The sequence below is a fragment of the Metopolophium dirhodum genome, chromosome 1, assembly GCF_019925205.1.
Source record: "Metopolophium dirhodum isolate CAU chromosome 1, ASM1992520v1, whole genome shotgun sequence".
Lineage (NCBI taxonomy): Eukaryota > Metazoa > Arthropoda > Insecta > Hemiptera > Aphididae > Metopolophium > Metopolophium dirhodum.
In genome coordinates this window covers 73,299,645-73,322,508 of record NC_083560.1, presented here as the reverse complement: position 1 = coordinate 73,322,508, position 22,864 = coordinate 73,299,645, and the positions used below count along the sequence as shown (strand labels likewise).

The window sequence follows — 22,864 nt, the reverse complement described above, 5'->3', positions numbered from 1 at the left end:
CATAAAGTTAGCTACGTATTATTGCTATTATTGCGAATACGTTATCGAATTTAACATCTCATTAATTGTATTTTGTAATTTACGACTAACAGATGTAGGTACTTATTGGTTGTTTGTACAAAAATTACGAACATAAAACTCGTAGAACTGCCGTACATTATTTTATTTTATTGACTATTATAAGTTTTCATAATAAAATGACTAATTGAAATAATCGAATAGCTCTACATTAAGACTGAGGCATACGGTTACCTACTTATTATTGCTATTAATGCGAATACGTTATCGAATTTAACATCTCATTAATTTCATTTACGATTTACAGGTGTACGTACTTATATTTTGTGTTGAAACTACTAACATTAAACGATAAAACAACTGTTAGACATTATTCTTTTTATTGACTTATAAGTTTTCATTGTAATTAAATGCCTACCTAATAGAAAATATAATCAAATAGCTCTACATTAAGATGGATGCAAAGGTATATTATAAAGTTAGAACCGGTTTCGTTTAGTTTAGTAGGTAACAACTTACTGTTGTACAGTTATCTATATAGTCTATATAGGTAATGTTGTTCTATTGAATATATTTTGTGTGTTAATTAAGAAGCAACATGGCTAAGATTATATTTTTGATTTCCAAAATGCTTCTAAGTTCTTACTTAACGGAACAAACAAAATAATCACGCGATGACATTATTGAAAAGAAAAACATAGTAACTATATTACATTGAAGCTGAAGGTAAATAAATATTTGTATATACCTACAATACATTAACATCTGTGATAAATACTGATTAGGTAGGCACTAATACTATTGGTATACGACACTGCTGGGTTTAGACTTAAAATTCTAGAGACATATGCCATAGATACGGAATGTTATGACAGCATTGCAAAATGTAATAGCGTCACTTTGTTGTATATAATTGTTATAAATTGTAAATATTGTCAGTTTTTATATTTAATAATTTAATGATACACATAATATTACAATACCAATAATTAACATTAAATATTTTATTGACACAATAATTTTAATAGTGGTATCAAAAATGATTATCTGCAGATAATTACTTAGATAATATTTTTATTAATTACACTTGATTTTTTCCATTTTTCAATAACTTTAAATACTTATTTGAAATGTAAAATAACGCGCCATATGCCACAATGATAAGTTCACAAGACATCAACCGAACTGAGCAATAATACTTTATGTTGGTATGTTTAGAACCAACCAAAATAAATTGTCAATTTGTTTTAATATTTAATTATCTGTATTGATTATTATGTTTTTTGTCAAAAAGTCATTATTTCATTAAACAATAAAATTAAGTGTCCGGATAATTCAAGATGAATGTCCAATATATGGGTTTGGATAGCCCTAGTATTATTCGGGTTAATATTGGTTAATATTGGTTAATACGGGTGTTAACTAGGCTAGAAAAAACACTCTGGGTTTATCATTGTACAGCAGTTACATTTTTCTAAGAAACTACAAGAACTAAAGCCGGGTTCACACTACACCGTGACGTGTAAAATAATCACAGTTACCAAACGATACCGTATAGTTGAATATATTCAACTTTTGACCATGTGGTTACATTTATGAGCGGAAAAGTAAATAGCTAAAATAAAATAATATTTGTTATCATCAGGTATGTGACAATACCGCGGCTTATCACTACTTTTTCCCGCCTTTATCGGTACCGTTCCGCATCGCGGATAATCGTGTATTAGGTATATTCATGGGCATTGCAAGCCGTGTGAATACAGTTTTTAGTTTTTAGATTCCGGTGATTTACGGTCCGTATGAATACGTTCCGCACTTCCGTGGTATTAAAGTCTTTTTAGGGGCATGGTAAAATGTGTGTATATATTTTATTATAATATGTTCGTGAAGATCATTGCAATTTTATTTGTCGTGAAAGTATAATAAAATCAAAAATATTTGTGTGTACGTACACACAATGTGTACAATGTGTACAATGTGCTACACACATTTTATTAATCTAACAAAAATATTATACCTTTATACAAATAGGTACAATAACTATAGTACTATATAGACATTAATAGGTTAATACAACAGCATGTATGTTGATATGTCAAAAAAAAAAATAGGGGCACTGTCCAAATATCAGGGCACTATAATTGCCCAGGATCGACCAGAAATTGAAGTCGGCGCACACCTATGGGTATATTCGTTATTAAGGGGATTGGAAGCGGTGATTTTCTGTCTTTGTCTAACACACGTGGAACATAGGAAAAATAGCTATAGGCCTGACAAAAATTAAGGTACTTATAGTAGTTCGATTTAAAAAATGTAAAATTATTTGAATTGGTAAACAAGTTTTTTTTGCATCGGTCGAAGCACTTTTTCAATTTGTAGCAATATTTTGATGAGAATAAATATTTTAAATTTTATAAATTTGTCAATTTTTAATATTAAAAATATGCTTCGACCGATGCAAAGTAAACTTGTATGTCAATTCAAAAATCTTTACATTTTTTAAATCGAACAACTAGAAGTACCTTAATTTTTGTCAGGCGTATAGCTATTTTTCCTCGTGTGTTAGACAAAGACAGAAAATCACCGCTTTCAATCCTCTTAACTGTTTTATATTGTATTCGTTTTAATAAATAATTGTACCATGCATACGACTTCTGTGATTTTTATATATTTATGTAACTCTGTTGGCGACGCCAGCGACTCGTCCCGCGGCGGGTACGACACAGTTGACCGACCGGCCATCGCTCTCTTTGCTGAGTTTGCTCACCACCCTCGACTGAGCCACAAGTACAGACCGACTTGCAATTTTTTTATGATTTGATCAACTAACCATTATTAGTGGACGGGGGCGTTATTTTAAGGGGTTTTGAATAGGAAAATATTTCAAAATTTTGACTTTGAGACATTTTCTTTTAGAAGTAATTAACCAATAATATTTGTATGTTCTTTCCCCCTAACGTCTATAGTATTGCTACCCAATGATGCATATTCAGATATGAATAAGGTGGACAAGGTATAAATTTTAAATTTTGTTTCCTATGATTTTTATTATTGCGTTAAATACAGATAGGTACCTAATATAGTGTAATCTCTAATTTTGAACCTTGGATTCATTACTAATTTTACAAGGTTAGGTTAACCAACAACTTCAACCTAAAAAGCTCTTGCTGGCCCGATTGATCACGATTAAAATCCCAGTACGTATCTAGCTGATAAACTAAGTACTTATTATTTTTTTAGAGCAATTTAATTGATTCTCCCAAATTGACGACATTTATCAACAGAGAATAGAAACTGATAGGTAAATTTCGAGTACCATGATATTATGTAATAAAAATAATAATAATATTATTCATAAAATGTACCTAATACATTAGATGAAATCAATATAAAAATAAATACGTAGACTATACTAATTAGTAGCTAGTAGTATTGTATACTTTAAACCATACTAATTTTCGTAAACTATATGAGTATATGACTAATAACTTGATTGGGACATTAGGTTGACAAAAATTGGTTAAAATATAGGAAATCACTTTTTAATTTTTACAAATAACTCGAACTCAAAAAAAACATTCCTTAAAATACTTATACTTTTTCATACAAGCATAAAAATGTATACAAATTGCATAGGTACTAAAATATAATTATTGCAAAACAGAATTGTAAAGTTCATATTATTATGTCCCCCACATATTAATGTGATTTGGTCAGGTACGTAGTTTTTTGAGAATTTTTCCTTCAAGATTTTTAGTTTTATCGATTAACAGTCTAAAATACGATGTTTTTGCAGGGACGAATTTTAGTTGAATCTTAAAACTTTTAAGGAGAATTAGCATAAATCTGATTTTTTTTATGTAACAATTATTAAAATATAAAACTCAGAATTAGGACGTATTTTAATCCGAAATGCATACAAGGATCATTTTAACTACAGTGTGTTGAAAAGTTTTCAATATAACTTTAAAGACTGGACTCAATTTAATACATCAACATCATCCTCTACCAGTCTCCCCCTTATGTTTTGCCAATAATTGCCTAAATGTGTAATAAATTATGTGTCTATATTCTATAGGGTAGGTTCTACAATCAATTTGAACGTGGCAATAAATATGAGTTGGGTATATTTAATCTCTTTAAAGTGTGTACTGTGTAGGTATACTTATTAATTTATTTACCAATACATCACAACGATTTAGTATAATATTATGTGACATATAGACATAACGTGGCAGGTAATCAAATTGTATCTTATTATATTATATTAAGTTTTTTTCCAAGCAGTAGTGCAACTAGCCCAAATAATTGGTGGTGCTAGTCTCCAAAAATGTTCCTAAAAAGTAACACGTCGCGGATTTTTGCCTCACTTCAATGCTTATTCAATAATAATTTTAACTCAAGTTTCGTATTTATTTTATTATTACTAATGAACGTTTTCAAGTTGTTTTAAGTCTTACTTAACAAATTTAAATTCAGATGTATTATCATTTAATAAGTTTTTAAAAAGGTATATTAGTAGATACCTACATAATAAAATTTTAACTAAATAGTAAATATTAAATATGGACTGTAATAATAGAGTTATCCGCGTTGGTAAAATATATGAATTGACAACAAAATATAAATAGATACACATTACAAAACACTCAATGTGTTGTACAAAATGCCTTATGAATTTAAGCCTATTGTGCAATGGATTCGTTGGCATTGGCGTTGAATATGTGCATGCCATGACAACATTTTACTGAGCAATATGCTAAATGTATTACGATTGTTTAAGATATATTTATCCTGAGGGGGCTAAGAGTTGTTTTTTTGGGCGAGGGGCTAAGACCCCAGCTGACCACTAGTTGCGCTTATGTTTCCAAGTCTGTTTGATAGGGCATATAATAATATCATGATTCGAATAAATATGTTCGGACATTAACGCGAAGACGAATTCCGGAATTGTACGTTCCGGACGATTATATTCCGGAATTATAGTATTATACGGTCCAGTGACCAGCACTATACGTGAATACGAATTCCGGAAAGGTACGTTCCGGACAAATACGGTTTTAGGTTTTTAGATTCCGACCATATACAGTCCGTATAAATACTTTCCGGAACTATACATTCCGGATAAATACGTTTTGGAAATAAAATATTCCAGAATTATTATACGTCCCGAGCAAATACGGTTTTAGGTTTTTAAATTCCGACCATATACGGTCTGTATAAATACTTTCCGGAACTATACATTCCGGATAAATACGTTTTGGAAATAAAATATTCCAGAATTATACGTCCCGAGCAAATACGGTTTTAGGTTTTTAGATTCCGACCATATACGGTCTGTATACTTTCCGGAACTATACGTTCCGGATAAATATGTTCTTGGGATATACGTTCCGTGTGAATACAGTTTTTAGTTTTTAGATTCCGGTGATTTACGGTCCGTATGAATACGTTCCGCACTTCCGTGGTAGTAAAGTCCGGGCAAATATTTTCCGCACTATTATAGCTCTCCTCCTGGACCGTATTTCCCATAAAAAAATTTTAATTCAATAATCATTTTTGAAATTAAAGCCCAGCTTTTTTTGTTTAACCCCGAACAAGCTTTTGGTAGTCCCAAATTATATATTGACTGATTTATGCAAAAGGGTTTTAAATTTAGTAGTGTGTTAAAAATGTCTTCATAGGTGGGTTTATCATTAAATTGGTACGCGTTTTGTAATTAAATATAAAATCCATTGTTTGACATTATTTAAAGGTATATTACTGGTATTATATTGGTGTTCCTGTGCAAACCCAGTTATCTGCGGAACTATATTAGTTTTTTTGTACAAATTTATTACAGTTTCTTTTTATGTGTCCTGGAATCCCACACAGAAAACATATCGTAGTCTCTTATTGTCGATTTCTATAAGTATAATTTGTAGGGGGTATTATTCTCTGATTAATTTATGTAGGGCGTAGGGTGTTAGCTAATTGGTTATTATTTGTATTATAATTTTAATTTTGATAAGTTTGGTCTAGGGAATTGGGTGTTTGTCATCTGGTTATTATTTGTGGAATAGTTGTAATTCGGGTAAAAGCTCGGTCTTGGATTATTTTGATAATATTGATTTAGATTATTAAATATAAGTGATTGGTAGGTTTGATTTCTATTATAAAACGTAATCCATTGTTATAGCTAGATTCTTCTCCGTTCTGATAATTATTGTTACTATTTGGGATGTAATTTTGAGTTTGTCCAATCTTTATTTGACTTATATGATTTTTTGAAACCCCCATTTTTCTAGTAAATTTCTATACTTCTCCATTTACCTTATCTTCCGATCTCAATAAATTTGTTACTTCCAGATTCTCTTAGAGTTTTTTTTTAATGCTTGCGATTGATGTATTATCCTAACCTTATTAATTGAAAAGTTTTTTTGGGTAATCCTTTTAATATATGCTCACATGCTTCCTCTTCGGTCATATTCTTATTTATTTTATAACATATCCCTATTGTTTTAATTATAAATTCTTTATATGTTTCTCCTTTCGTTAGTTTAATTTTAAATTATTTTATTTGTATTATATAAATTCTCTAATAAAGCTATCTTTTTATTTTATGTATGTCTTAATTTTAAACAATTCATCATATTCTAACATATATCCTAATTATTGTTACCGTATAACTTAAAATCTATGCTTAAGGGGCTCCAGCATACCATGTTTTAAGGAGTAATATTTAGGCAATTCATATCTCACGTACATTTGAACTGTGTCATTGTGTGAGTAGTAAATAAACATTAGTGTGTGTATCCATTATCGCACGCCACCGCCTACCGACCGACAGTTTAATGGTTTCCCGGAACTACGATGATGAAAATTAAAATGTACAAATAATAATAATAAAAGTGTCATTATACCTACGTACGTACGAATATCTTATATATTGTAGAGTTATCTTTTACCATAGACCATAGTACTCGCTATCTCGACTTTTTCATTATTACACAGCTTTATTTTAAATGTAACTATTTAAAAAAGTATTACTATAAAACAATACCTGATAGGCAACCCACGCTCATATGTTGAATCAATTAATTCCAAAACTATACTATTCATAAGACGACATATACAGTTGAGCCATGCCTATGTGTGAGTAAAAAATGAACATTAGTGAGTTATGTGCCAATGTGCATAGTAAAACAATATAACATGAATATGAATTACGATAGATACAATTTAGAGTAAATAAATAAGTGTTGGCAAATACAATTATTATATTTTTATGGGTATAAATTATAATAATATATATTATATATATTTTGTAGATTAAAAAAAAGTACTGCGGTAGATTTATTGAAGCAAGTTTTCTTTAGTTAATATGGGTAAAAGATTTTCTAAATAAAACGATTTAATTTTAATTGCCATGTTGTTTTGCCAAAAATCGTCGTCTCTTTTTATTTTTTCATACATCAAACCTGTAATAATTAGTTTTACTATTAGCTATATTTTAAGTTTATAATTTTATAATTTTTGTTTACCTTTTGGGGTCCATACACAAAAGTAGCAATACTTTTTTTGACTTATGTGCAGTTGACCCTGAACTTGATAATAATAATTATCGTTGCGTTTTAAATACAATTGTCCATCCTTAATTGAGCAACATTTAATTTTCTTGACTTGTATAGCATCTTCTGGTGTAAGGTCTTTGGCACTAGCTGGACACTTAATTTCTATTAATGATCCATCATCCAGTATTCCATCAGGAGAGGCTGCTATAAATGGCATATTGTTGTCAACTATTAAACCTGCTGGTTGTATTTTTTGCTTTAGAATGCCTTCTAGTTGTTCTTTAGCAATTATTTCATTGGCAATTCCATACCTAGTGGCGGCATTTCCAGTGAATGTACCAAATAAAATATCATTCACAGTTTTAGCACGTGACGTTTTATCACGCATTTTACACACTTTCCCAAAAATGGATGCTGTGAGACTGTCAATATTTTAAATATTACATTAATTAATATAAACTATAAATTATAACTCAATAAAATTTTCAATTTTGAACTATATTTTACAAAAATATTTTTTTAAATAATTATAATAATAATTCAATATATAACACGTCAAAAAAATAACATGATTTCATAGTCAATAATAAAGTCAAATTTCATGAATTTAGTCATATATCCGTTTGATAATAATAATAATAATAATTTTCGTGATTTTAATATATTTTGTAACAATTTGAACTTTATACGCTTATAAAAAAAATTGTAACTTACAATTTTTGATTTTTTTTAATTGTGATACATACAACTTAGAAAGTAATTTATAAAAAAATACTTAATAAGTTACATTTTTTTATAATAGGTATGTTATTACTTATATAGCCGTCGATAATATTTAGACATTTAGCATATTATTATCTATAACTTCTACGTCCTACTACTGTTATTTCACAATGACTAATATCCAAATCCAATAACTGTTTTACTTACCTAGTGACGTTAGTAAGTTCTATATTGTTTTCTTCTATCGTCACATTTTCAGATACTGGTAAATGCGTATTTTCCTTTTACAATTAAAATAAATAATACTGAATTATTTTCAATTGTAAGAATATTATTATTATTCTAAATGTTATATTTTTGTTTTATAATTACCTGATCGCTGCTATTATTTATATCACTTTTTTTCTTTTGTAAATTTTTTAATAGATATTTTTTTGGCCTGTGCGCACTTAGCTTGCATCTAGTTTTTCGCCCAAAACGCCAATCTTTACCCATTTTTTAAACAAATTTAAAAAAGAACACAATACTAAATTACAGACAACTTTGCTGATCGGCGCTAAGTACTGAAATGAAATGATTCATAAATCATAGACCATAGGTATATTTCCTGTACATATATGGGTTGTACATATTATTATTATAATATGTAGGTATAATTTTTGAAATAATCATTATTATTGTTGCCCATTAGTAATTTTACTATACCTATCCAGTAACTCTTATCGGCTAAGTGTTTCCGAGAATCACTGTTACGTCGTGTCGGGCAGCCGTGCCGTGAATGCAACTCTCGTACGTGCACGCACATGTCAATACTCGCGAAAAACAAAATATATTTTTATATGCACAACCTATAAAAACTACTGAAAGCGGTAGTAAATTAAACATACTTCCTGAAGTTCAATTTTAATTTCGAAAAAAGGGTTAAATTCGTAAGCTTCTAGACTATGCTTTGTAGGAACCACTTTTTTGATTTAAAACCAGATGTTCCCAAAATAAACATAAATGTAATGCAATTATTTCATGAGGTTTTTTAAAACTAATTTCTTAATTTTAAGGTCCTTTAAAATTGAAAATTAAAAATCGACTTCCTAGAAAGCCTAGTAATTTTGTCAAAGAGTACATACATGTATTAAAAATTAAAATCAGACATTCGGAAGTATGCATATTTTACTACCGCTTATTGGTCTAAAACATACGAAAAATACGTATGATGCGATTCCCTTAATATTATCACTCAAAAATTCGTTATTCAAAACTTCTCTGGCTTATAATTAAATTTATTTATTTCAAATTCGTTTATCTTTCTTAAAACCTATATAGTCAGCATTAATTACTTATTTCTTTAATCAAAATTTTAACTCACTTATAATATAATTTTTCCTTCAAATTAAATTGTCTCTCTTGAAACTTAAAATTCCTCTTAAAACCTAAAGTCAGTATCGCTTACGATTCAAAATAAACCCGACCAAACCTGTAGGAATTCTTTTCGGACGTTTTAATACTTCATTCATCCCATCATTCTCCTTAACTACTCGACAATCATGCAGTGGGTAGACCAAAAACATGTATTTAATCACCTTCAACCAAAACTTCCATACACTATACTCGTACCGGCGAGAGAACGCTTTTGGGCGGCGACCAATATTCGTCCGATCTCACGCACTCCCACCACTAAACCTTCCCAAACGCTGGCCGCCATCAACTCTGGCCGCCGCCACCGCCGCCGCCACCGTCGCCATCACTTCCACCGGCTGACTCGGTGCTGAGTGGGAGAAAACCGCGGAGCTCCGTTATTCGGATGCGCGAACGAGAAGCGTTCTCTCGCCGGCACGAGTATAGTAGAGGCAAAAGCCTGGTATAGTTAACGGCCCATCTCTCAAAGCAAAACAAAGCAAGAGTTATTCAGTATAGAGTTAGTATCTTCAGTCTCATTCAGCGTTCTAGAAACAATCACGTTTAACATTCAAGTTTACAACATCAAGATCATCAGTCGGCAGCCGAACTACCAGTATCGACAACCCAGTTATTCCCCCCAGTAAGGCGAGTGAGGATGATTCATTCGTAAATTTTAGATAGGGAGGAGAGTAGAGCTTGGGAATAGAAATTAAAAACGGCTTTTTTCCAAACACGTGGAAAGTAGCAAATTCTGAGAGAGCAGTTGATAATTTGTGTTAGGGACAGTAGAATATTATTTGGTAGACATATAAGAGCAGTGTTGGTGATGAGGTTATCACCGGGGTTTTCTATTTTAAGAGGTTGTTTATGATTTTTTGGATTGTGCCAGGAGTGATTACTGAAGAAGTCCTGGAAGTACCACGGTATATATACCCGTTTGGTGACGGAAACCGGTGCTGATTGGTTGAAATTCCTTGGTATGAATCATCGCATCGTTGCTTAAATTTTGTAACTTTCTAAGTGCGTTTTCCCTCGTCATACTTTTGAAATTTAATTGTATAAAATCAGTTTTTATGGTTGCCTTTTCCCCGCCATATGTATACCACTCACTTGTAAAATTAGATTATTTATGGTCTTGATAAAGACCGCTTTCTCAGTATTTGTTCCGTAACACAGTATAATTATTCTCCCAATTAAGTTAAATAGCTTTAACATACAAGTTGAAGTAAAATAAAAACTAGAAAATTTAAAATTTATATGGATCACCTTAAACAAATCTAAAATAATATGAAAATTATGCCCCAAATAGAAAATTCTAATATATATAAATAAATAATATATATTTAATTGAGTACATAATATACTAAGAAGGGAATAGGTAATACCAAGAATACCAGAAACCATTCTTAAAGTTGTACAGCTTTTTCTGCTACAAAATATAATGACAGACACAAATATTTGTACACACATAATAAATTGTAAAATTAATATTATATTCATTATAATTCATGAGAATCGAAAATCATTGTATAACACAATATTGAACGTTATTATTACTTAATTGGCTAGCTAGTAGATCATGACGTGTTCACTATAGCAATATTGTTTAAAACTGAAATTAACTACAATATTTTTTTATAATAAATATAGTTTTTAACTATAACATACAATTTTAATTTTTTTATAGATCAATGCTAGATATGATTAAGAACATTTTAAAAGCAAAAATATTCATGGTATGGATGATATTCTTCACATTAATATATTGGATTTACTCATTTTATTCTTTGGCTGCATTTGAAGGGCTTCTTAGTAAACCACGTTCACTCTTCTTTGACCACGGTAAGTGTTAAAATACAATTCAATTTATATTAGATAAGTATACATATAATATGTGTGACACATTACTACGAAATTAAAGAAAATTACAGTTTATCTCTTTTATTATTTGATAGTATTAGTTTCATACTGATAAATTAAGTATATTATTTAAATTCATGACATCAATATTGAAAAATCAAAAAGGTACTCATGCATAGGGAATGTTTTGAACCACCCCCGTATTCTTTCTGACCTGGCGCCTACAGATTACCATTTGTTCACATTCCTGATTCTTGGCACATGGGTGGAAAAAACTTTCAACCGACGAGGAGATGAAGGCAGAGCTCTACGAGGCAGGCATTAAAAAACGAATCTGCCGTCTCACAACCTGTATTGAAAGAGATGGCAACTATGTAGAATAATAGAACACAAATATATTAATGTAACCACGCAATTTTTCTTTTTCAATTAAATTTTTTGAAGCCTACAAAAATTGATTACACTTACTTTCTGGACATGCCTCGTATGTTTTAAATAATTAACAGAAAATTATAAATATTTTCGTTCACTTTAAATTCTAACTTAAATAACTAAACCGTCTGCACTTATTATCACATATTATTATGAATTAATTTAAAATGTTGAAACATTAAAATTACTTTATATTTTTTTTTTTGACGCTTTTTAAACTTACCTATAAGTAGAGACCAGAGTTATATTCATTACAGAAATGCTTATTATGATGCAAATATGCATGATCAAAAGGGCGAAATAATTTAATATAAAATGTCTTAAGTAGAGTGTATCTAATGTCAAATTATCTATGTAATACAATAAATAAAAACTTTTACGTACCTATGTGAATCACATTTCTATGCAATGAAAGATGTTTAGAATTTTATGCAAAAATTATATATTTTAATTATGTATTATATATGTATATTATAAATATATAATATATAATATATAATGTATTATACATTTATTTTATTTAGTTCAGTGTGTACAAACAGAGATTATAAACCATGGTAGTTAAAAAAATAATAAAATTCGAAATTTTCTTATGTCTATAATATGTTAAATGGGCCATAACTATTGCAAAACTATACAAACCTATAAATTGATAATACTACTAGAAATCACATTTATGTATAATTGTTATTTGTTTCAGATAAATCTGGATATTTAATTAATACATCAGGATGTCGAATTCCAGAAATGTATTTGAATGGACCTAAAATAGATAAATATCTTAATCCTAACGTAGAACTAAATTGCAAAACGAAATGGAATCTTACTCTCCCATATTTAATAACCTCAGATTTAACATCACTAATACTGAATATGACAGCATGGGCTACTTTAAATATCAGTGAGGGTGATACAAGTTTTGTATGTTATTACATACCAGTAGAAAGGTCAACAATTGACAACGACCAAGATCCTAACATGTTTAATGATAATGGTGTGAAGTAAGAGTATTTTTTTTACTTTAAGTTCAAAAAATAAATATGCATATTTACCAGGTTAGGAGTGTATAGGTATCTCATGTCGTTTATTAGAGATAAGTCTTATTTAAATTTGATAAAAGTAAAATGTAAATGCTATACTTTTTGTTTGAATTGCTATTCATAGACATTTTAAATTTGTTTTAGTTTTTTTTCTAATAATGTCAATAAAAATTGTTTTACTTGATCTAAAAACGATTTGATTAAATATATTTAATTTAATAACTTTTATTGTATACGAGATTTGTTATAAACTGTTCTTCCTATAACAAAACTGGACAAAATTAGAAATTTATATAATATTTTGTTGTGATTAAAAATCATTATTCATGAGAACTCAGAACAGTCAAGTATTTTATATATTTTACTTCATAAAAATACATTTCAATACATTTGAAAACATTATGGTATAGCCTATTTTTGGTTTTAACCGAGGGTATTACACTATAAATAGTTAAATAAATTATTATAATAATAATAAACAATAGAAATACCTACATAAAGTAGGCGTTTGATTGTTATACGTATGCATTGATTTATCATTGAATTCAAATTTAATACTTCCATTACAGTGATATGCTCTATGGCAAGGAACACTCAACTACTACTGCAGGGCAACAGAGTGGTTATATTTATTTTCAAGTTTCAATCATTGTTTTATATTATATGAAGTCTTGGTCAGTGCATATAAGAATTCAACATATTTTATCCATATAGCAATATTACTATGGTACTTATTTACCTATAACCATCGTCAGTCGAAGGCATTGTAAAATCTATATATAAAGGCTTATGTTAGAGCAAACAAAACAGACTTTGTAAAATTTGATAAGAAAACATTTTAATTTTATTTGGCTGCGTATTTATAATTTGTATCAGTCGTCGAAAATAAAAAAAAATACAGTGCATACAACGACATGAAACACCTATATAATATACCTATTAGCTATACCTATGTGAATGTGTAGTATAATATTAAAATTCCAGAAACGTTAATACCTAATAATTGCCACATAGTATAATTAATTTTAAATTTAGTGGCAGGAGGCACCATACCAAACCTACAGTGATATTAAAATAGGAATTAGGTGTACAATTATAAATGTAATTATTTTTCTATTAGATTTGGCGAAAAAGTATATTTTGCACACAATACGATAAATAGGCGTTTGATCGTTCTACGTATGCAATGATTTATCATTGAATTCAAATTTAGCACTAAGGGTCCACGCCAGGGTACACTAAGCTACTACCGGGGTGCAGAGTGGATATATCTATTTTCAACCATTGTTTTATATTATATGAAGTCTTATATAAAGCCCACCTAACAACATTTTTTATTTAAAACAACCCATAGGAGTCCTATATCTAAATCAATAAGAGATATTTTTTTTAGGGGGGGCAGCCCCCCTAGTTGCGCCACTCTTTCTGCGGACACTGGGAGAAACAATGACTGAAAACATCCAACATACTAATATATAGTATAATATTATATTAAATTTATCTACCTAATTTATATAATTATTATTATTATACACAATTATTAACGTCTGATAACATTTTTTTTTTCAATAATTAGTTAATATGCCAAAGGGGGGGGGGGATAAAAATACTTATTGGTGATCTAACCCCCTCTTCCCAGTTGGTTATGTGTACATCATATTACATAAGTAATTGCATACTATATTTATATGGCACATACCGTCAACAGTTTATAAAATGGTCATAAACAAATAACATTTAATTATTAAAATCATTACCAATGTAAATACGTTTATCAAAAAGCAATTGTATCGTGTATGGCATTCATATAATTTTATAATATGGCATTCTTTAAATTTAGCATAAAGTTATTTTTATAATATAATTAAATTTTAAAATGTATTGTAAAAGATCCAAAAATATAACTAATGAAATAGTAATTAATGAAGTCTTGGTTAGTGCATATAAGAATTCAACATATTTTAGCCATATAGCAATACTATAGAACTTATTTACCTACCATCGTCAATCACGGTCCATTGTAAAATCTATATAATATATAAGATTATGTTAGAGCAAACAAAACAGACTTTGTAAAATTTAATAAGAAAACTTTTTGTTTTTATTTAACTGCGTATTTATATTTTATAATTTGTATTAGTCGACATGAAACGACATGAAATACCTATATAATATACCTACCTAAGTGGTCTGTGTAGTATAATATTAAAATTCCAGAAACGTTAATACCTAATAATTAATATCAAATAAAATAACCTTAGCTTAACCATATAGTATTTTAAGGTATAGCATGTGTCACATAGTATCATTCATTTTAAATTTAATGGCGGGATACACCAAACCTACCCTGATATAAAAATAGGTGTGCAGTTGTAAATGTATTTATTTTTCTTATAGACTTGGTGAAAAAGTATATTTTGTACACAATACGACAGTTTCAAACGAAATGGTTGAAGTAGTATGCACATTAAATTCAAATATAATTTACAAATATTATCATATATTCATACGACCAATTTCGTCAGTAAGGAACCGAAAAGACGGAGATGTAAGTGTATTAGTTTTAGGTTTGGACGCGGTATCTCGTATGAACTTTCATCGTCAAATGCCAAAAACTAGTTCGTTCTTATCTGAAATTGGCACTGTGGAAATGATAGGTTATAATAAAGTTGAGGATAACACATTTCCAAATGTAGTTCCCACACTGACTGGAATGTCAATTGAAGAGTTGAAACTAAACTGTTGGCCTGAAAACAAAGATTTTTTTGATAAGTGTCATTTTGTTTGGGATGATTATAAAAATGCTAATTTTAGCACAGCTTTCGCTGAAGATAGTACTTTCATTGGAAGTTTTAATTATTTAAAATCTGGATTTTTTAAACAACCCACTGACCATTATTTAAGACCAATTATGACCCATGCTGAAAATGTAATAGGGCATGAATCCATTGGAAACACAAAAGGTTGTCTTGGTCCTAAGTTGGGTATGACCATGTTGCTTGATTATGCTTTTAAAATGGCATTATCTTTGACTAATCATTTATATATGAGTGTATTTTGGACGGCGAGTTTAACGCACGATTACGTAGAGTATCCGAAATTTGGTGATGATGATTTAAGGGACTTTTTTGATGCATTTAACAAGTCTGGTGAGCTCAATAAAACGATTGTCATACTAATGAGTGATCATGGAATCAGGTGGGGACGCTTTAGGGACACATACCAGGGTAGTTTGGAAGATAAGCTACCCATGTTGAATTTCATCATACCACAGTGGTTTAAAAATATGTATCCCAGCGCAATGGAGAACTTGAATAAAAACACGATTCGTTTAACAACGCCGTACGATTTACACGAGACACTATTAGAGTTCATCGACATGAACCAGCTCGATGACAATTCAATTGCGAGACGAACAAAAATGAACAAAAATAAAAGAGGCACAAGTTTGTTTCTTGAAATTCCAGAAACTAAAAATTGCAAATCAGCTGGAATACCAAAAAACTATTGCGCGTGCCAAGAGGAGAGGCAGGACTTAGCTGTAGATGACGCAAACGTCGTCAAAGCGGCCAATGCCTTAATGCAATATGTAAATATCAAGTTGTCGGCGTATAATACACTTTGCGCAAATCTAACGCTGCATGAGATCTATAAAGCGTCAGTTGAAATCGATAATAATACTGCAGTGAAAGATTACATAATACAAGTAATTACGGTTCCTGGTACTGCGAAATTCGAAGCAACGTTAAGACATCATAACGATAACTTTAAAATGATGGGTTCAGTTAGTAGATTAAATTTATATGGCAATCAGAGTATTTGTATGAATGACGCTAAAATGAAGTTATTGTGTTATTGTATACATACAAATTAAACTCAAAAACACACATGTAAAGTACTCGTAGTCCGGAATGTCCTAAACTCATATCATGACATCAATTTAATATTATATTAAATTGATTATTTTATTGTTCAGTACTCGACAGATATATTGAGGGACAAAAAAATCGATTTTTCTAATGGAATTTAATTTATTTTGCAATGTGATATTTTTAATTTTTTATAAAATATATTATTAGCATTTTAAAGTTTTTACAATAAAAAAATATTTGCTTTTTATTTGTATTTTTTTTTTTTTTTATTTAATTATTATATAATATTTATGTTATTGTAATTTATAATAAACATAAATAATAATTAGAACATTATTTAGTTTCGGTCAAGGCGTTTCGGAGGAGTTCAATAACAAACACTGTGATACAACGTTTTAGATTCTGAGTGGAACGATGAATGTATTGATTTTACAATGATGTGTGTTTTTTTTTATTATTGTGTCTGTCATCACCTTTTAGGACAGTAAAAATGCTTAGATTTTCTTCAACATTATCTTTACTGATAGGAAAGTGAATCTAGTTGGTACTTTGGGGGGGTCAAAAGTAAAAATTTCTCAGTAGTTTTCAAAAGCGCTGTGAAAAACAAAAGAAAAATTAAGGAAAAACGGAAATTTTTACGCAAAATCTGTTTTTGAGAAAATCGATTTTGGTTTTTGGTGCAACTCTAAAACAAATGACCGTAGGTGCATGAAATTTTGACTGAATGTTTATATTAGCATTTTCTATACACCATAACAATTTCCAAATATTTTGATATAATTTGAGCTGTTTATGAACATTTTTAATTTCCATTTTATTTTTAGTTTTTTTTTCTATAATTATCAATAAACATTTATTTGTTGGTTAAAAATGCTCGAAAATATAATAGAAGACTCCTAGTATACTGTTTCAAAGGCAGATGAAAAAAATTAAAAATCCATAGTCACAATTTTTTTTTTTATAAGCATTTAAAGTTTAAATATTGACAAAATACGTAAAAATGACGAAAATGTGCAAATTATTTTGAGTTAGAAATTCATAAAAAGTTTTCTTTTTAAATCTAAGATTTTAAAATGTTATACAAGATTCCTCATGATATTAGTCATATTAGATTCAGAATAATTATACTATGATTTAGTTATACACAATAACAAATAAAGACAGCCACAAATCACACAAAATTATTTACGATTTTAAATCATATACCTTTTATTTATTGTGTAACAATAATAGTTTACATCATCTTTTAAGGATATAGGTACTAAGCCTGAAGCCAGTTCGATGTCAAGTTTTATTATTATAATCACGCATTTTAAGTAGGTTTGGTACTACTTAAACTACTTTTACAGTCTAATATCAGGGCCTAAAATTGTGTGCAGTAGCACACACTATGTGCAGTAGCTAATATTAAATGTGCAGTAGCAAATTTAAAAGTGTGCAGTACTATTTTCGGCTTATATAAATTTTTATTTGATTAATATTCAACATTGATTATTGAAAATTACTAATTAGCATATTGTATTTGTTTTAAATCCTTAACATTGCAAATAATACCGACTACACCATATTCTGGGTGGCTTATAATATAGTAAGTACATTAACCCAAGCTATTTAGTTTTTAATTTTAAAATGCTTAGTCATATAGGTATCAAGAACTTTTATAGAAGATTGTCTTATATTGTTTTTATTATAACTAATTATTAATAATTAGCAAAAACAATTATGCAATTAAATTATATGTGGCATGTGCACTGCTAGGTCTATGTTCATTATTTTATAATACTTTGGTGTAGAATTAGGTGTGCAGTAGCAAAATATCTTAATTTCTAAGCCCTGATCTACTTGGAACATTCTAGAAATTTGAATACCACTGATGAATCAATGATCTATCCGAAATATATTGATTTTACAACTATATTTTATACACTCATTCAGATATTATGTAGGAAACTGGAAGACGCAATTATTAAGACTTATATTTTTTATTGTTGAAATAAATTGAGTGCGTGAAACAATCTGCAAAAATTCGACTATTGTAATTACATGCTTGTGTAATTTAAAAATAACGGTACCTGGAACACTTTATACTCCGGTGGTCGATAGATATTTAATAACTATGTACTATAATTTATGAATGAAACTAAACTCTCACATTTCTAAGCTATAATAATGTAATAATAATATTATAATATTCTAAGTTATCGATAGTGAAAGATGGATGAATTAGAATATCATATGTCATGACAGAGATTGTAAGTCTTCACTATGTTATAAGCAGTGCTTCCAAACGTTATAATAACGTTATGGGTACATGACAAAAACGGTTGATATTTTTACATAATTACACATAGTTAAAAAGGTAACTGATAAACGATAAAAATTAAATATCGCAAAACAAGTCATACCTGTGGTTATACCTTCTTATAACAAAATATTTAGAATATCTTTAAATAAAATATAACACAAAACGAAATAATGCTTCAATTTTCAACATCAGTTATCAGTATCTTTTCTGGTGGGAAAGTGAATCTAGTTTTAGCTTTCGGGAGATTAAAATTTAAAGTTCCCAGTTGTTTCCAAAAGCGCCGGGAAAACAAAATAAAAACTAAGGAAAAACAGGAATACTTACGTAAAATTATTTTTTGGTTATTAGTGTAACCAGGGACGATCTCAAAAAAACTCATGGGAGACGTAATCTTCAAAATTGACGACTAGAATTTAAAATTCAAAATGTTTGTTAACTATTAAGTTATTTTTAGTTACATGCTATAAATTTATAATTTCTTTATTACCTTATGTTTCAATTTTTAGTTTGAATTAAATTTGAAGTTGAAACTTAGAAATACCTAACTTATTATTACTTTCTATACAAAAAATATACAGGGTGTATCTTATGTCATTGTACGCAGGTTTTCTTTAACAATTATGGATCAATGATATGGAATTTCGTTAAAACAAAAAAGACACGTGTTTCTTTATTTTTAAGAGGCATTTTTTTATTAAATTTTTTTGTTATTCGAAATAACATAAAACAACATTTTTATCCAAATGCACACCCTGCTATACAGTGATATTTGGACGAATATATCAGGTGTATTAAGTTAATTAATTACACTAATGTTTACCTACAATTCAGGCAATATGCACCATTAAAATCGAGTTTAGGTATATTATAGTATAATTATATGTTAGAAGTTAGAACACTGAACACTTTAAGGGCGTTGGATCCGGTGATTTTCTGTCTTTGTCTAACACACGTTGGACATAGGAATAACGACCTAATGGACTGACAAAAATTAATGTATACTATTCTAGTTGTTCAATTTAAAAAATGAAAATATGTTTGAATTGGTATACAAGTTTACTTTGCATCGGTCAAAGTACTTTTTCAATTGTAGCAATATTTTGATGAGAATAAATATTTTAAATCTTTTTATAATTTTTATTAAAAAATATTAAAAATATGCTTCAACCGATGCAAAGTAAACTTGTATACCAATTCAAACATCTTTAGATTTTTTAAATCAAACAACTAGAAATACCTTAATTTTTGTCAGTCATTTAGGTCGTTATTCCTATATGCTCCACGTGTGTTAGACAAAGACAGCAAATCACCGCATCCAACGTTCTTAATATTATAGTTAACTACTACGGCACTGTCACACATATAAATATTATGTTTTTGGGTTTGTCTGAACATTCTAATATTGTAAATTACAATTATAAATGCATATAATTATAAAAACTACTAGTTTTAGGTTTCTAAACATAAGTTTAGAACACCTTATATCCTGGATCCCCGTTGTGTCCGTCCGTTACTTATCAGTAGGTACATAGTTACGATTGTTGATAAATATATTCTTTTTCTATAGGTATTATACATTGTACATAATTGCGTCGTATTTTAATACGTTTAGAAATCGAGAATTTATTACGCTTGTTGGCTTAGTTGGCCTAACTTGTTTTTAATTTATTGCTAGAAGATCCTAATATAATATAATTTCATCTTTGTTTATAAGTTGAAATGTTGAACGATATCTTCTTCAACAAACAGACGAAATAAATGATCCATATATTGTTGTTTTTTTAGAGATCAAAGTTAAAATCATCTTAGACCCATCTAAAGTCCCACTCACGACTCCAAGTGATTTATAGTTATACATTTTCCCATTTAGCTACGGGCGCCTAATATTGAAAAATGTCCTAGCAATTACCGGATAGCCGGACGGGCCAGGCCGACCCGGGTTTCTTTCGTAATTTGAACAGTATATTCTTTCAATTTGTAAATGAAGTATAATATTTTACTAATAATACATAATATGTTATAGATTAATAATTATATATTAAACGCAAAAACAACTTTTAATGTTAATCCTTTTATTAGTCAGAATGACACTGATAACTACATATAAATTTCTGTTTATTTGGGCTCAGCACAAAATCAGTTGAAAATAAATGATACAAAATATTAACGAGTAGCATGAATCCATAAGATCTCTTTTACATGTAAACCAAATATAGCAATATAGCAAACAACCAAATGAGCATTATAGTACCAACAAACATTTATTTTAATACGCAATTCGAATCGACGATTTAATAAACAATTAAATATTAAATTATTATTTTCCAATATTTAAGCTTAAACAATATTAAAAATTATATTATATTAATCAATACATGAGTCTTACATTTTTATACATAAATAGGATAATACACATAATTTTTTGAATGATTAAAATCAGTTTAATAATTATAATCGATTTCTCAGTATCAATATTTGTTCCAATCACCTACCCACGTACAATGGTAATTATTAGTGGCATTAGATTCGGTTGTCTCTGGTAAAATTTGCAATGGAATAGGCTCGGGAATCAATTTGTCGTCTTCTGCGATTTGTGAAATCAAAATGATGTCACTAATGCTGTTTTCATTGTTCTCGATATCACAGGGTCGTCTTGACAATTTTCCAATCGAAACTATTACGTTCGTCGTGGTCCATCCGTATAAGCCGTAAAAGCAAATAATAATTATTATAATGGCGTATACGTATACAAAATTGACAATAAGAAACGAAATCGGTGATTTTATAGGCGGAGACGTTTCGGTGTTGTTTTCAGCATTTCTGTTTGATATCTGGATACAAAACGCGCAAGTACCTACATTAGTATTTTGTTACGTTATAATATAAATTTCGTAATCAGTACTCACTAAATTGTTATTAAAATTATCACAGCGCACGTGGTATAATCGGTATAATGGAATGTATTTGGTAAAAACAAAAAAGATAATCAAAAACATTACAACTACAATTACAAATGACTGAAGTACATTCATTTTATTGTTCATCATAACGTTTGTTATGTTTGTACAACGCGATTTTATTTACATTTCATCGTAGCCAATAAGTAAAAAAAAAAAAAAAGCTTTTTATAAAAATAATAATAAGAAAAATAATGATCGTCATAATGTGATACGAATATTGAGGTTAATACATTTTAATGGAAATTTATAATTGCCACGAACAATTTATGTAATAATTATTTAAACTAATAACCTGCCGCAATGGCACAAATACGCGTACCTAATCATTCAATATCCCCTCGGGCCTATTAATGCACATAGGTTAATAATTAACCTACCGTAATATTATGTCACAGAAAAAATGTCGCGTTTTATGAGTCACCAACCGCAGTGGAAGTCACGCAAGAAATTCGACTATGTGGAAATCTGTTTTCCTAGGAAGAAGAACGAAAACAGCGGGTTAACGTTTGATTACCTACGCAGTGGCTTTTTAGCGGCCACGTGCTTCGCGGAAAATACGTGTCCAGACGATGTGACATTATTTTGTTTTTCGATTAAAATGATTTTAAAAATGAAAATAATGTATAAAAATAAATAATGTTGTAGCGCTTTTCCTTTAATTTAGACCGTCTGCAGTAGTGGGCCGATTATAAATTTCGCCACGCTG

General features: G+C 29.2%; 3 protein-coding genes across 3 annotated transcripts; 1 reads left to right on the top strand and 2 right to left on the bottom strand.

The window, feature by feature from the left end:
• Positions 1–7,353: 7,353 nt before the first annotated feature.
• LOC132941402 (uncharacterized) lies at positions 7,354–8,186 on the bottom strand. Its single transcript, XM_061009443.1, has 3 exons — positions 8,140–8,186; positions 7,542–7,993; positions 7,354–7,478 (listed from the first exon to the last, which is right to left on the bottom strand). The coding sequence occupies exons 1-3, from the start codon at positions 8,184–8,186 to the stop codon at positions 7,354–7,356; spliced, it is 624 nt and encodes a 207-aa protein (XP_060865426.1).
• Positions 8,187–10,556: 2,370 nt separating this feature from the next.
• LOC132941392 (uncharacterized) lies at positions 10,557–17,010 on the top strand. The gene is made up of 4 exons (XM_061009432.1): positions 10,557–10,612; positions 11,377–11,531; positions 12,682–12,982; positions 15,419–17,010. Exons 1-4 carry the CDS (start codon positions 10,557–10,559, stop codon positions 16,893–16,895), a joined length of 1,989 nt encoding a protein of 662 aa, XP_060865415.1. The 3' UTR covers positions 16,896–17,010.
• Positions 17,011–21,540: 4,530 nt separating this feature from the next.
• Positions 21,541–22,592, bottom strand: LOC132937554 (uncharacterized). Its single transcript, XM_061004376.1, has 2 exons — positions 22,105–22,592; positions 21,541–22,029 (listed from the first exon to the last, which is right to left on the bottom strand). Exons 1-2 carry the CDS (start codon positions 22,243–22,245, stop codon positions 21,667–21,669), a joined length of 504 nt encoding a protein of 167 aa, XP_060860359.1. The 5' UTR covers positions 22,246–22,592; the 3' UTR covers positions 21,541–21,666.
• Between the last annotated feature and the right edge of the window lie 272 nt (positions 22,593–22,864).

Excerpts from the sequence above, each read along its gene's own strand:
- LOC132941402 (XM_061009443.1), bottom strand. The coding sequence starts at position 8,186 with ATGACTAAATTCATGAAATTTGACTTTATTATTGACTATGAAATCAT. Across the intron at positions 7,994-8,139 it reads ATTATTGACTATGAAATCAT|TCTCACAGCATCCATTTTTG; the intron begins GTTATTTTTTTG and ends AAATATTGACAG. Across the intron at positions 7,479-7,541 it reads TTGTGTATGGACCCCAAAAG|GTTTGATGTATGAAAAAATA; the intron begins GTAAACAAAAAT and ends TAATTATTACAG.
- LOC132937554 (XM_061004376.1), bottom strand. The coding sequence starts at position 22,245 with ATGATGAACAATAAAATGAATGTACTTCAGTCATTTGTAATTGTAGTT. Across the intron at positions 22,030-22,104 it reads ATAATTTTAATAACAATTTA|ATATCAAACAGAAATGCTGA; the intron begins GTGAGTACTGAT and ends TTTTGTATCCAG.
- LOC132941392 (XM_061009432.1), top strand. The coding sequence starts at position 10,557 with ATGATTTTTTGGATTGTGCCAGGAGTGATTACTGAAGAAGTCCTGGAA. Across the intron at positions 10,613-11,376 it reads GAAGTCCTGGAAGTACCACG|ATCAATGCTAGATATGATTA; the intron begins GTATATATACCC and ends ATTTTTTTATAG. Across the intron at positions 11,532-12,681 it reads TTCACTCTTCTTTGACCACG|ATAAATCTGGATATTTAATT; the intron begins GTAAGTGTTAAA and ends TATTTGTTTCAG.